Genomic DNA, 15,818 nt, shown 5'->3' on the forward strand with positions numbered 1-15,818 from the left:
CTCTGCAAGGTTGGCACCAGCAAAAGGCAAAGAAGCAGCACTGATACACGAGATGTTTTCTTTACTGGCTGTAATATGTCGAGAAAAGGAGGAAAGGAAGCCGATGAGGGAGGCGATCATTTTATGGGGGGGGCTTTAGCAGTATTGGAACTAAAACTGTAGCACAGTGGATCTTTACAGCATTTAATGCATACTGTATTTTACATTAAAAAAACAACAAAAAACCAAATCATGTAATTTAAATTCTTTTATTTTAGTCTCCAAATAATAAAAAAATACATACAAACAACAAAGGCAGACATAAAACCTTTAAAACAATTGCTTGTTTAAAAGCACATGAAATACTATAAAGGGGATAGACAAACTAAGGTGTTATCAAAGCTTACATTTACATTTGCTTGTGTTATAAAGTTACACAATAACGCCTATTTCGGCACCAAACTGAAAGGCGTGAATTTCCATCATTGTTTTGATCCTCCCAATTGTATTTCTTACTTCAAACAAAGAGAAATATTAAGCTTCTTTATGGTGAAAATATGATACCATCACTGGCTTATTAAGTTTTGACCTTTTGCATCAAGTTAAGGAAAAACAAATTTTAATTATGGAAGTGCTTAACATCCGCTTTAATACTGACAAGCAGGATGCACAAACATATTAGCGGGTGCTTAAAATCAGCTGATTTTCAGCCATATTAGTCAGAAACTTGTCCTGTGCTGATTGATTATTGCCCAACATGAAAGAGCTCCCTTCTTTGACTGGACAAGTCAAGCTGCTACTGAGGGAGGCAACCTCAAGCTAGTCCGAACCAATTGAGACTTTCTGGATTTATTTAGGCTGTAAGAGCGCAAGAGAGTGCAAGACTAAAAGCAGATAACAGGAAGGCTGAATGGAGTCCAGTGGATTTCCTCTTTGGAAATTACACCATCTTGTTGATATGGATTTGTAAATTTAGGCAGCCATTTAAGCACATCAGTCAAGGTGAGTATTTTTCCCCCCAGCTTATTATTGTCATTACACTGTCACAAAAACAGAGCAACAAAATGAACTGGACTGGTTGTTAATCCAATTATTTCAATGAAAATTTAAAATAAATCTAAAATAATACTAAAGTATGTAAACATTGTCTTTTTAAAATAATAAAACCATGTTCTAGAGTAACCAATCCATTATGATGAACTTCTCCACATGTTTTGTGGATCCAGAGAAGGTTTAAGATACATGAAGACATTGTGAGGATAGCTATGCGAGTTAATTGGGTTGATTATAAGGTCTATCCGGTCCTCATATAACTAAAGCAAGCGGCTTGGTCGTACTCTGAATTTAAAGTCTAGCTTATTCTCATTGCTGGTTGGACTCAAAAGATTCAAGTCATTGTTTGTGGACAAAGTCTTTGAGAAATGGGAGTCCAGTTTGCTAATTCCTGTTTACTTTTCTTTGTTTTGTAGTTCCTGTGGTTTTCTAGGCATCCTCAGGCCATGATTTAAAATGTGCATTGGAGGAGTTTGCAGCAGAGTATTATCCATGCAGATCGACTTCAGCTTCTAGATTTTTAAATTTAAAAGCAGGATTTACTGCTCTGCTTCAAGTGTGTTTAAGCAAATCAAAGTCTTGTAGAAAGCAGGACCCACTCACTGAGGCTTCAATGTGACAAAGACTCTTCCCTTCAAACGATGAAGGGACCTCCTACTCTAGCAATGTGGCAACATAAGCCGACAACAGTGGAGGGAGGGATGCTCTATTATAAAGCCCCATTACGACACTCCAGGTTTGATTTCTACAACCAATAAAAAATTCATGATAGAAGGGGAAGAAGAGAAATCAGCATAAAACTGATCACTGATTTTTAAAATCAGTTTTATGTATCTAAAACTTCTTACTTCTTAAGGAGTAATCTCCATCTAGAAATTGTTAACAAAATTCTGATTCTGAAAATTGCTGCAATTGTCCCATTTTTTCACTTCCCACAGATACTTTTCCAATAAATTATCTGACTTTTTCACCAACTAAGGGTATTTTTAGCCTAAAATCCCATACTTATGCATAGTTTAATTCCTAGAGACAGAGTATTGATGTTAAGCGGATAGGCAAGCTATTTTCTGCTCTTCTTTGATGCTGGTCATTTGGGCTTTAACAAGGCGTTGGAAACTACGGCTGAAATTCTATTTAAAGTTGATTCTACTTCAACTGCTGGAAAAGATGTTAACAATTATTAGGATCTTGACTTTTTCCTCCAAAAACTGAGTCAGACTGTTTTAAATAATGATATTTAAATATTTAAGTTGACTTCAATGGTAACCATGACATGCTGCTGGCATGAGTTCTGGAGCTGAGGCAGTACATCACACAAGATCAATGAAAACTTGGCAGTAAGGGAAAAAAAAGACCTAAATTTAGGCTCATTGAAGAGGCAAGAACCCTTTTAGCATAAATGAACAAACAAGGCAAAAGGCAATAAATGTTCTTACTTGGCCGTAAAGCTTCCCAAGCTGTTATATTTACAGACTGACAAATAAAAAGGCCTGATTCGGGGGAATTTAATTCAAAAAGACCGCTGTAAAAATGTCAAAAACTCCCCACTAACTCTTGACAGACACAAACCCTTTCAAAGTCACTTCTAGCATCAAAATTCCTGACATGTCAGTACCTGCATCAGGACGCTAAAAATTAAAAGGCAAATGAAAAAACTGTTAAAACAGAGGGACACAGTATGATTATAGTAAAAGAGAAATTTAATAATATGAAACACTGTTAAAAACCATTTACTCTTAGATAAGCTTGTGGGTGCATCCGAACTTAAATAACAGCCTTTCTATGTACACTGTGAGTCTAAAAAAAAAAAAAAAAAACAACTATGAAAAGGACAACACTGAAGGAAAATATCAGCTCACACAACAGCAAACAGTTGTGACATGCAGCCATAATTGTTAGCTCACGCAGTGGAATTTGTTTCTCTCCTTCAAAACAACATTTATCTCTACTCCTCAAAAGAAACCCCTAAGAATCTAACACAGAAAATTATATTTTTAAAAGTTTGATTTAAAAAAAAAAGCAATATTAGTTGGTTATTGATGTAAAGACGACAAATAAAGGAGAATGAGACATAAGAGTTAAAGTAAGGATAAAAAAAAAATCTGAAATTCTGATCTAAAGTCACTGATGTCACAGGGGCTAAAGGTGAAGGCATAAAAACGGTTACTGAAGGCGTCCGTCATTGTGAAAATGGTGCAGATGCAGGAATCCTCCATCAGATGAATTCCCCTCGGAAAGGAAGTGAGTGAATGTTCTGCTGCTGCCAGCGGCAGCGCAGCCTGGCCAGCGGTGTCTCCCTTGGGTCTTCGAACTCTGAGAAGCCCAGCTGGTTGAGGATGTCATAAACTCCGGCTCTGGCAGCAACCTATGCACAGGAGAAACAAAACAAAGCAAAAAGTAATGAAAAACAATTAGGAAAGCATTCTAATTTTACACAAAATGAAATGCAAACCACTAAAGAGCAAAAGTGTTCTCTTGGCTGTTTTCTCACATGTGCAGCTGTTACACTGAAACAATAGGCGACTGTAGTCAGCAGTAGAAAGGATGAGGCAGGAGGAGAATAAAGTCATTCACTTTATGAGAATTATAAGCACAGGTAGTGGGAAATGGGTCGGAAATCAGAATAGTTTCTGGTCAGTTCAAAACACAGGTGCTTAGTGACAGAAAAAATATTATACTATATACTATATTTTCTAAGTTATGTATACTCTGTGAACATTTCAATATTATACCATAGAACCACAAATAAAATTTTATTATTTGAGATATTTTATTGAGCCCACAATACTCTGATACTCCTAAATAAAACCCAGTAAACAAACTCGATTCAAAGGACAGCTTATTTTATTCATCAGTGAAGAAAAAAACATAATTAAGAGCAACACATTACATTATAATGTTTAGAGCAGGATGAGATCGTGAGTAAATACCCTGCATTAAAAACGGCTTGGGGATATTTTCAGCTTATAATCCCAATATCTAAACAGTATGACACCCACCGCCGAGGCTTAAACTCTGCACCACGGTGAGGCATGGTGGTGGCATCATCATGCTGGGACGCTGATAAGAGTTGGTGGAAAGATCAATGCAGCCATATACAGGTTAATAATGGAAGAAAAAAACGTGAAGAGCAAAAAAAGGTTTACCTTTTAGAAGAAAAAATATCTTTAACAACTCATTCATATCTGAAAATAGCGCAAAGTCTACACCTAATCCTAAAAAAGAATCTGTAGCCAGGCTTAAACACATTTATTCTCAGATACTCGATATTTAAATAGATTTTATTGCTTAGAATTTAAAGGATAATCTTACAAGTTACACTTTATGCGTTACTGTACATAGTGTGAGTGCGGATTCAGAAAAGAATCAAATGAAGACATTTAGGAGGTGATGGGGCTTAAATTCTACCTCTCTCTGTTAATTCCCCAGAAACACACAGAGAACGCATTAATATAGGTATCGAGTCCTAATCGCTTTTTTTTTCCTTCTAAAATATACTGAAACTGAATTATTTTCTTGCCCTGTCATAGGAAAGTGTTTTGGATATGTAAGTTGAAATAAAGCGTTAAAAACATAAGATATTTTTTAATGTTAACACAATACGCTCCAGATACAGGAACACAGTCATAGGTCGACCCTTCTTTTCATGTTACCATAACGGAACAAAAAAAGAGGAGTTATGGTGGCAAAGATATTCTTTTTGCTATCAATGATTATAGCTTAGCTTTCCAGCTTTGTGTAGAAACTGCAAAGTGGAGTTTGAAATGTCTACTTGCTGACAGTGCAGAGTCAGTTTCACAATGGATCATGAAGGATGACTGGAGCAATTTGGATAAGCTTAAAAAACTTTATGGGATGAATAATATAAATTAAAAATCTTCCAATACTCTCCCCCCATCTTTAAAGCAGCTGTTTTTAAGTCAATAATCCTTTTTTTTTGTCATCACATCTACACTTATGTCTGATGCGTTTCTGGAAAGCTTACATGCTGTTAAAAAAGCTTTTTTGATGACTTGGTGCAGCTGAACTATTAGTCAGTGGAAGTGCCTCCTCGGAGACGTCTTGGATTTAGCTTTTAACCAAAGCAACCTGACTCATCCACTCCACATCCTGGCTGTCTAAATAATGGATGTGTGAACAATTTGAAATGTGTGAATGTATGTGTGTGTGTGTTTTGGTTAGGAGGGATTGAGTCAAGAATTAGGAAAAAAAGAGAGAATCCGGGAACAATGGTTACATGCATTCCCTGGAGAATCCGCGCCGAGTGCGTTGACATCCCCGTCTCGACTCCTCGGAGGGATTGTTGAAACACATCTCAGTGTGGGGGGGAAAAAAAATCTTTACATCCTTAGTATAAGATAAGCAATCCTGAAGGGGTTACTCTGTCATAGAAAATAACTGCTTGTCAGTTTCATCAAATATTTCACCAAAAAATAAAAATAAATAAAATGCCAACAAAGCAAATAAGACTAGAATAAAAATACAGTGCTGACTTAAAAAGTCTAGCTGTTTCACATTTTGACGTCCTAAAATATGTCAATGTTTCTTCATGGGGAAATGTTTTTAGCCCTCTTTACTGATTTACCTACAGAAGCAGAAAATTATTATTTTTTTTTTCTGAATTTAACAAGATCATTTTTACAAAGTAAATAAATAAATATGTTGTTTTTCCTGATTTAACGAGTTTATCCTGCTGTGATGTCACAGATGGCTTTGAAGATTTCTAAGCACGAGACACCTTTCTTTCAGAGAAGCTTCAACACATCCCGTTTGTTTAGTTCTGTAAATTTTTACTTTCTTTTGAGATTGAGACTGATAAATTATCTTGTTATGTAGATACAAGTTTGTCGACTTTGCCAAGACATCTACACATCAGAAAGACAGAGCAATTTATTTTTTCAGGTCAAAACAATACAATGCAATTAGGGAAGTGGCAGCCTAGTGGTAAGGGCAAAGAGCTTCGAATCCTGAGGTTGTGAGCTCAAAACCCACTGCCACTCTTGGTCTCTGAGCAAGACATGTTTCTCCCTGGGTGCCCCACAATGGCAGCCCACTGCTACCCAAGGGGATGGGTTAAATGCAGAGGTAAATTTCTCCAATGTGAGATCAAAAAAGTATTTTCTTTGCATATCTAAATTCCTGTCTGGTTTTTAGAATCTTAATTTGTCAAAGATAGAACTGTGTGAACATGTGTTGGGGAATTTAGGAAAACATAGTGGAAGAAGGTCCTCTGCTCAAATGAAATTAAGACCAAAGGAAAGTGAAGCATTTGAATTTTACTTTTAGCAGAAATCAATCACTGCACATCACTTTTCAGCAGTAAAAAACAGTGATGGCAACATTGGCTGCTCTTCTAAGAACTGCAGCTGGTTTAAAAGTGTAAGGTTGCTATTTATTTCAACAGATGCATTGTTCAAAGCTTTGGCTTTTTTTCCATTGTCAGTAGTACAAACACTGATAAATTTATTAGAATAGCCCCACGATGGGGAAATTGTGGTGTTTACAACAGCAAAAAGATTATAGAAAAAATGGTCAAACAAATGTGGACCTTTCAAAAAAATGTATAAGAATAACATAGAAGTGAAGAGTTAAAAAATAAACAAAATGCTGTACTGTAAAGTGTTTTAACAATATGAAACTGTGCACCTGGAGAATAACCAGTACACAGCTATGGGCATTTTTACAGTAATGCACATTTGACAATAGAAGCAACATCAGATATGTGCAAAATGACAGCAGCATGTTATTCAACTGACTAAGGTAGAAACTGTGCAAAAGCAGCATGAATGTAACGACTTATTGAGGTTGTTGGGAACAGTGGTGGTTATAGAGTCTTACCGATGCTAGGAGGAAGGATCTGTGATAAGGCTCCCTGCTGCATTTAGAGAGCAACAGTCTGTCACTTAAGGAGCTCTGCAGTTCTGCAACAGCTTCATGCATGGGGTGGGAAACATTATTCAACAGAGATGGTAATTTAGTTAGGATACTTTTGTTTTCCATCTCCTGCACTGAGTCCAGTGGGGGAATTCAATCATAGAGCTGGCCTTCCTCATCAGCTTATCCAGCCACTTTCTCATACAGATAAGCTACTGCTCCAACAGACAACTCCATAGAAGAATGCTGATGCCACAACAGAGTAATTGAAGCTCTTTCAACAAAATAAAGTCTAAATGCACATAGAAGAGCTCCACCATAGCACTGAGTCTGAAGTGGACGCACACATAAGCAAAAAGTGAATGAATGTAAATGGAAATTGAAAACTTTAAGCCAGTGAATAACAAGGAGCACGAGGCAATAACTAAGTGGTTAGAACGCCATGGTCTGAAAGTGATCAGTTGGTTGCTTCCTTTTTTGCACTTTATTCATGTTAATTTATTTCATTTTTAAATGTGAACAGCATCAAAATAAGCCAAAGCACAAACAACTTTGGCTTTTGACTTTTTTGTACTTTTAAACAACTTTTTAAGACTGTGCCTTTAAAAAGTCAAGAAATTATCAATGATAAATTCCAATAAGATGTAATTCAATACTCATATTATCAAATTTCCTGCCTGCTTTTAGTAGAGGGCTGCCCTAGAGGCACTTACAGTAACCCTGCTATGGATGCACCAGAGAAGATATCTTGTTTACAAACTTAAGAATTCACAATTATACATCATGACTTAAAAGAACAAAATATATCTGAGTGGAATTTGTGACCATATTATCTTCAGAAACATGATTTCACTCTATGGATGAGATATCAATTTCCAGACAATTATAGGTGTGCCCTATTACGTTAGCTTTCATTACTGCATCATATGTCTTAAAGGAATACATTTTTTTTTATAGTTGTGAAGTTTTAATATTTTCTCAGAGTTCTGCTCATTTGTAATGTATAAATATGATGAAAGTTCATGTAGACATTTGTTAATAATAGCTAAGACATAAGGCAGATCTGTTTGAAAGATGTCTCATAATACAAAGCAAAAATGGCTAAAGCCAATTCTTATTATCCTGGGCATGTAGTGTTGGACTGATGAAAGTGGAGGTAGGGAGGCAACAGTCAGGTCTTTCCCACACTCAGCAATCTGAAATGCGGCACATACCAAGTCTGTGTAGGGGGACAGTAAAGCCTCTGTAGCACACATCAAAACAGCTGGATTGACCTGCAGGCATCTTAGGTATGCACTGTATACAAGTCATGCTATTGTGCTAAAGCCAAAATGATGGATTAGCAAACATCTATAACTCTTCTGATCATGTTTTCCTCAGATCCTACTATTAGGGTCCAATTACAGAGTATAGTAATCGTATATGTGTAAACGATGAGCCAAGAGGTGCTAATTATAAATGTAATGATTGTTTTAATTACCTCTTTTCCCAGGGATACAAAACGACTGTTTCTGTGAGGTGGTTGTAGTTAAATTTCACACTGATGTTAAAATCAGTAAACAAATGCATCGCATAAAGCATGATACCTTTAATACGTAATTACCTCTGCTTTCAATACATTCTGGCAAAGCTAAAAGATTTGCATCATGGCGGCTCTTAACTGGGTGCCAAACTGTTTGTCATTTTGCCAAAAAAAAAAATATATATATTATCTATTAAACCAGTGGTTCATGGGAGTTTTAAGGACGATTGCAGTCCTAATGCTAGCATAAACTGCTGAATCAATCTATTGATATTCAAATTAAAAGCAGTGTTTTTATTTTGTCTTTTTCAATAACTACTAAAGCTGACAAAAAAGATTTATATGTGTAAAACTGAGTTGAGTTCCAAGTTATCGATCTTGGATGGCTGCCCTTCGGTCTGTCCGTGAAAAGGAGGGACATGATGGGTGCATGAATTAGACATTACCAATCATTTTGCATGATGGGTGATGTGCCAGCTACTACCCGCCTTCCATAATATGCTTTAAGCCAATTGTAGCAGCGAATCGTGACGTTTCAGACTTAATAGCTTTGGCAATCTGGTCATCTGTGAGAGCCACAAAGAGACACGATGATCACAATAGGATTTGTCTGTAGTCTCTTGAGTGTTTTCACAACTAGCAGAGTAAGCTAAAAAAAAAATATTTTTTTTTCCAAATCCTGTCAGTAGGAAAGAACAGAAATATTTCCCATCTACAAATGCAAAAGTGCTTCTCTTTGTTCTTCTTTTAATGACAAATTGTTTTTATTTTAGCAAAAACTGGGTCATTTGCAGTATCGACAGGTGAGTCATCTGACGTAGCCATGTTTGCAAGGCCCTTCTGACTGTCGTCGTTCCTACATGTCCCACCCCCAAAGGAATTGCTGGCATGTCATTGGTCCGACTCGCTGGTCCGACATATTGGCGGGAGTCTTTCAAGATGGATTTGTTGTGAGACTGAAAACCGAATCTTGCGGCATACCCAATGTATCGACACTTCTAGCATTGTCATCTCATTTCTAAGGTAAAGGTTAAATCCCTTTTTACCTGTTTTGCAGCAAAAAAGCTTAAGTCATAACATAACTGTAGATAACTTTTTGTTTCTAGTGACAAAGTAAAACAAAGAATCAATGAAAGAAAAGATTCACCAAATTCAATAACTTTAATTCCCCTTTATTCTTAAATTTGACTGATGGTAACCTGTGACAGAAGTCATATGTTCAGAACAAAACAGAGGGAACATTTCCAAACACATCACAGTTTCTTGACTGCTAATGCAGTGCTTCTGCTGTGGCCAAAAGTGGTATAAGATCCCACCTGTACAACACAGACAAATTAGAGTGAAGGGCAGAATGTGCCACTTCAGACCTGAGAGGTTGTGTAACACAGCTCCAAAAAGCATGACCAGAGGTTGGAGACGACCCATGATCGCTGCCCTCGGCATTGGCTGTTTGTCATTACGGATCCAGCCACGGTCATTGATGATAGGCTACTGATTGTGCCGTGGGGTGGCTAGGTCAGAAAAATTGGCTGGCTACCAGACTCTGCTGCAACTGGGTCACGAAAGGCAGAATGCAGATGTTGTTTGTTTGGATAGTGCTCAGACTAATGACAGTCAAAGATAATGTTGTGTGGCTGGCAAATGTTTAGTAATACTGGTTTAAAGAAATATTAGTTTTTTAATGTGAATTCTATACCAGTTGAACAGGTTTCACCTCTTCTTTTATTAACTAAAATATACTTAGTTAATACAAAGCAGCATCAAATATCACAGCAAATATCATCTACTTTAGATTTGGTTGTTCATAACTAAACAAGGCTCGTTAGCTATCAGAAACTTAAACTAAAATATTAAAATCCCTGATCTGTACACTTAATTTTTTTTAATTAAATTTCTATTTTTCCAGTAAGATATCAATTTGACACGTGGAGAAACAGTGGATTTAATATTTTAATTTATGGTGAAGACACATGTCCAATATGAACCAAATGATGTTCACTCAGAGCTACTTAAGTAAGACAAAAAACTGGAAGGAATTAACTTAATGTAAAAAAAAAAGCACACAAAAAACATTTATTCACCTTTTCAATTTTTTGAAGGTTCTGAGAATAATTTCATGGTTTATGAGCAATTATCATCGAGAAGAAAGAAAGAAAATAGGATTGGTAGAGGAAAAATGTTTCAAGAGTTTTATTGTAAGAAACTTAGAGAATATGAATATCAATTAACTCAGAACGAGAGGAAAATAGGTCTGCAAGCTGGAATCTGTTTAGAGGATGGTCAGGGTTGCAAGGATGTGGGTAAATTTCTGCCTGCTGGAAAAAAATCCTGCTTTGTAAATGGGTAAAATGTATGTTTATTTGATCGGTACAATATGACCCAATAAAGCAGCAAATGAATCCACTGTTTACTTGTCTTCTATAATTTTGTGCATTCTAAAAGCAACCTCAATTTGCAACAATAGAGCACACATGGCAGGTATCCTCGCTATATGGAGACAATGAAGCCAGAGGAGTGTTACACTGTGTAACCTTTGTCATTATTCATAGGAGTAGGTATGTAATCTCAGTCTTAGCCCTGGCCAAAGTTTGTTTCTTCTTCAATCAGGGCGTCTCTAAGCTCACTGTTAACCCAGGGAAAAGGGGAAGCCCTTAAAGCTCTCGGTCTCACTGGTTTCTCATGGTGATCTCATCAAATGGTTTCAAACTGAAATAGCCTATCTCCATAATTACCCATGTGCTTACTCTAAGCACCCAGCTTGTTGGCTGACACACGTAACAAAAGAAAGTGGTGCAACCAAACAAAGCCCAGATAGGCAGATGCAGGAAAGCTGTGTTTTATGCACAAAGCAGGCTGAGTTTAAACACAAAACGTACTGTTTTAAAGCCTCAAACCTTTCATTCAAATCACAGTATGTCCATTTTGTATTTTCAATTTGCGCAATTTGCAACGATTTGAAATTGTGTAATCACACAATTATTTGTGAGAGACTTTGTGCTTTTAGATGTGCTTGGTTCTGGATGGTTAGATGGTTCTGGTTGCTTTTTGAGGAACATTAAAACTTGGCTAAATTAAATGTACTAACTGAAAAAAGCTTTCCCTTCCTACTGTGCTTATTGTTAGCATGTCTTTTTCTATCAAGTCACAAATGTTTGTATAATATCCTCCACTTTTCTTCCATCACAACCTCAGCTTCAAAACACAGTAGAGACGTTTATGCTGCTCTGCCATGCAGCCTGTCTAAATGAGCTCCATTTTGGTGACAACTTACAGAACTCCATAACATGCATTCTGCATCCTTGTCATCATTACTAAGTGTAAATAATCCTGGATCTGGAGTTAGTTTTAAAGAAAATGTTTTAAGAGCTTCTACTTAACAACATATCAAAGCATAACTTGATTTTGAGTCTTTATATAAATAGTGCTTTGCAAAGAAAGCTAAATCAAGGAAATTGCTAAATAATGTGAAGCATTTAGGGTTAGCTCTGCATAATATTAATCTGGGACTGCTCCCATCAATTCTGTTCAGCCAAACCTTTTAAGCTGATTGATCGAAGCGACACCTGGTGCTCACATATCAAGGTTTGGCTTTAGCCAATCACCATAACAAATCAAGTAGCAGCAAACGCCATGAGAAACCACTACGTATTATTTTATGATTGAGCTGTTACTCTTTAAAACTGTGGGTTCTGACAAAAGGGATTGGCGGCCTAGTGGTTAGGGCATAGAACTAAGAATCCTGAGGTTCTGAGTTCGAACCCCACTCCCACAGACTACCACTCTGGCTCTCTGAGCAAAGATCTTTAACCCCACATTGCTCCCAGGGCGCCGCACCATGGCAGCCCACTGCTCACAAAGAGGATGGGTTAGATGCAGAGAGTTAATTTCATTGCTCTGTACTTGTGATAGTGTAATGACACTAAAAAACAAACAAAAAAACAACAATAGATGTGATAGTAGCAGCTAAGCGTACACCCTGCACTGACGTATTAATTTGGGTTCAACACCTCTTGCTGTTAAACAATAACCCTGGCAACATGATTAGCAAACAAATTTTTGGTAGATTTATGTCAAAGCTGCACAAAATGGATTCTTTTGTGTCTGTGAGTTTACAAATACCCCCAAAATTTAGTTTGCAAAATAGGTTAAAATACTAAATAATCTACTAATATAAAAGGAAATATTCATAAAGGTTGATTCATTAAATAAGGACAACATAATTAATTGGAGTAAGTTGATAAAACTGTCATCAAACATGTGATTTGAACAGTTTGTGTTTACATTTAGAAACTATAGTAATCAGTTGATCACAACATTAAAACATATTAGTAATGGATACTACTGTAGATTAAAAGCACAGAATTGTTTTAAAAAATGCAAGCAATTTGCATAAAAACAAATGCTTGTTTTATATATTACAAGTCAACCGCAAAAAATTATAACAGCGACTGATAAGGACTAAGTTTGGTCAAAGCAGGAGGAAATAATTAACACAAAGCTTCGAATGGTTTAACAGTAACCTCTTAAATTACATCAGGGTAGAAGGAGCTCCAGAAATGAAGCTGGTTAAACAAAGACATTCATGTTCTGTGGATGATTTTGGAAATTGTTACAGCGAGTGGTTTTCCCAGCAGAATATTCCTCTCTGCACAAAACCCAGTATTTTTTTTTTCTTTTCTTCATAGCATAACTGGGCAATTACAGCCACTCTGATGCACTGCATATATTTGCTCTTCATAACAGAAAGAAAATTCCATGAATGACTGTGCATATTTCTGTGACAATTGTTTTCACAGCAGTTGTTCTGGTCTATTTTGGTTGACTAGCTGTTTTTTTCTTTTGTTTTCTTTAATTTATCTTTTAAGAAGAAGAGAAAAAAAGAGTTTTCTTTTCAAACATTCCAGGGCTCTCTGGCATGTTTCTCATGGCATGCTCTCAATGAATATTAATAGATATGTCTCAGAAAAACTCTTTGACCCCTAGGAAGGTTGTCATCTTTTTTTCATCGTTTTGAGCATTATTCTGTCCGCCTGTGAAATGATCCTCTAATCAATCCAAACCTAAATTTTCTTGTGGCTTTCCTCTTCCTTTTTTTTTCTCCATAAAGACAAGATTGTTAAACACAAAACAAGCAGCTGTCATGCACCCGAGCTTTATGTCTCTGCAGCTTCTCCAGAGTTGCAATAGGTCTCTTAGCTGGTTATAAAAAAACATGTTTTAAACAATGATCCCTTAAAAACTCTTTAAGGCTTTTATTGTGTGATTTAAATGAATTTAGACATGAGTGAACTCTGTTTATATCCTGATTGCAACTAATTGCAATGAACTCTCTCTTGGGGTGTCAGAATTAAGGGGATTGAATGTATTCAGTTTTTACTTGTAAACATTAAATCTAAATAATTCTATTAATTAATAAAATAGTGAGGATAGTAATTGCTTTTATACTGTACATGGTGTCTAATTAATTATAATAATCCATACTATTAAATAGTACACTTCATATTTTATTGTATTTACACAAAGGGTAATGCACATAAATGAAAGTGTATAGTAAGAGGGTGATTTACCTGTTCCATCCACATGGAAAAGGAGCGCTGCCAGGAGTCCTTCTTCTCAAGATGCAGGTAAGTATTGAAGAGGATGAGGTAAATGTAGCGCTCCAGGAACTGCAGGCTCCTGAGCAGAAGCTGCTTACACTCCTTCTCTGTTTTTTCATGTTTGATCTACAAAGAAGCAGGGAAACGGTGTTTGTATATCAGGGTTGCAAATACTTCTGTCAAAACTTTATGAACCAGCAAGGCTGCCTTAGAGGTGAACAATTTGTTTGTTGAAGGTCTTTCAAACCATACTGAAGTCGAAAAGTCTTTCGACTATCGAAGGTCTTTTTTATGTCTTATTAAAGCTGGAAGCACTTGTGTGGCAAAGCAAAATATACTTAACTGACAAAATGTTTTGGAGAGGTTTACCTCTTCTATAGCAAAAACATGACAAGGGATACATGCTTATTTCTTTTGAGGAAGGAATAATGTTATAATTCATTTGAATATAAATATAATATATTTAAGCAGCCTTTTGACAATACAGACACAAATAAAGTGTTTTTAACAAGCAAAAGTGAAATATTTCATTACATTATGCAGATTTGAGTTTATATCTACTACAGTGTCTAAGGCAAAAATATGGAACCACCCTTTGACTGTTGAACGCTGTTTCCCGTATTTAACCAATAAGGTCCCGTATTTTCATACATTTCTGATAGAGTAAACGTGTCTGCCACACTAATATCGTCACTAACCCCAACAAGAATGTATAATATTAACCGGAAATAATAAAGCCAGCTATTTTTTTGTGGTGGGATATGAGAAGGACCTCCTCAGCTCCATGTTAGCTGCTGTAATGGTTTCACAGAGATGGACACAAAACGCAACACTTCATCACTTTCTCAGGAGAAAATGCTTTCAAACATAGAGAAATGTGGGAGGAAGCAAATCCGTGGATGATTTGCAGCAGTGGGAATAAGAACAGGGAGAGTTTAAAAGTATGCCAGGCTTTTACATTGGCACACAGCAAGCTTTTAATGGCTGTTCATAGTAAGGATAGAAACACTAAGTCATTCATACCCCAACCATCTCCTGAGACTGATATGGCATGGAGTTATGATACATTACATTTACTGTTTTTCTATTGATTGTTTAGGATTTTTAGTCAATGAATATTTAATACTATGAAGTATTAACACATTTAAATGGATATTTAGAAGGCAACTAATATTGATTAAGAGTACAAAAAATCTTTATTTAAGGATAATTTAAAGAAGAATTGTGGGATGAGATGCATTTAATTCAGACATTATTTATTATTTAGCAAATATATTAAAAGTTCTTTATTATACATTTCATATAAACTGACCACTTTAAGGTGTTAGTGCCTCTGCTATGCAGTGAATTAAACAGCTTTTTATTAAGTAGGTAATCGTGTAGTAACTAAGTGGTCTGCATATGGGAGTTTGTTGTATTTCCCTATTTGTTTTGATTATGTTTCTTTAAATCTAGCTTTGACTTAGAGGAATATGTACATTGCCAATTAAGAATGTGAATCTGTGCTTTCTTGATCAGCACCAAGACGTTTTGAGAAATTGGGCCATGGGCATCCCTTACTGTCATTTATGAAAGATGGCAACCCTAGGCAAAAAAGACAATAATCTATTGTATATCTATAAGGGAAATGTAAAACAAAAAGTTTAAAACCAAATCAGAATTTTGCTATTGAGACTGAAAAATGTTCACAATTTAATTTACATATTTTCCATCCATCCATCCATCCATCCATCCATCCATCCATCCATCCATCCATCCATCCATCCATCCATCCATCCATCCATCCATCCATC

General features: G+C 36.2%; 1 protein-coding gene across 7 annotated transcripts in view; it reads right to left on the minus strand.

Annotated features, from left to right (window-relative positions):
- Positions 1 to 243: 243 nt before the first annotated feature.
- pald1 (phosphatase domain containing, paladin 1) overlaps positions 244 to 15,818 on the minus strand; it is a 68,906-nt gene continuing 53,331 nt past the window's right edge. For all 7 annotated transcript variants that reach the window (XM_015399503.1, XM_015399506.1, XM_015399505.1 and 4 more), the window contains exons 19-20: positions 13,996 to 14,151; positions 244 to 3,397 (exon numbers count right to left, since the gene is read on the minus strand). In XM_015399503.1, the coding sequence (XP_015254989.1) occupies positions 3,248 to 3,397; positions 13,996 to 14,151 (306 nt within the window). In that variant the 3' untranslated portion in view covers positions 244 to 3,247. The remainder of the gene's footprint in view (positions 3,398 to 13,995; positions 14,152 to 15,818) is intronic.

This window comes from Cyprinodon variegatus, unplaced genomic scaffold (assembly GCF_000732505.1).
Source record: "Cyprinodon variegatus isolate N-32 unplaced genomic scaffold, C_variegatus-1.0 Scaffold1019, whole genome shotgun sequence".
Classification (NCBI taxonomy): Eukaryota; Metazoa; Chordata; class Actinopteri; order Cyprinodontiformes; family Cyprinodontidae; genus Cyprinodon; species Cyprinodon variegatus.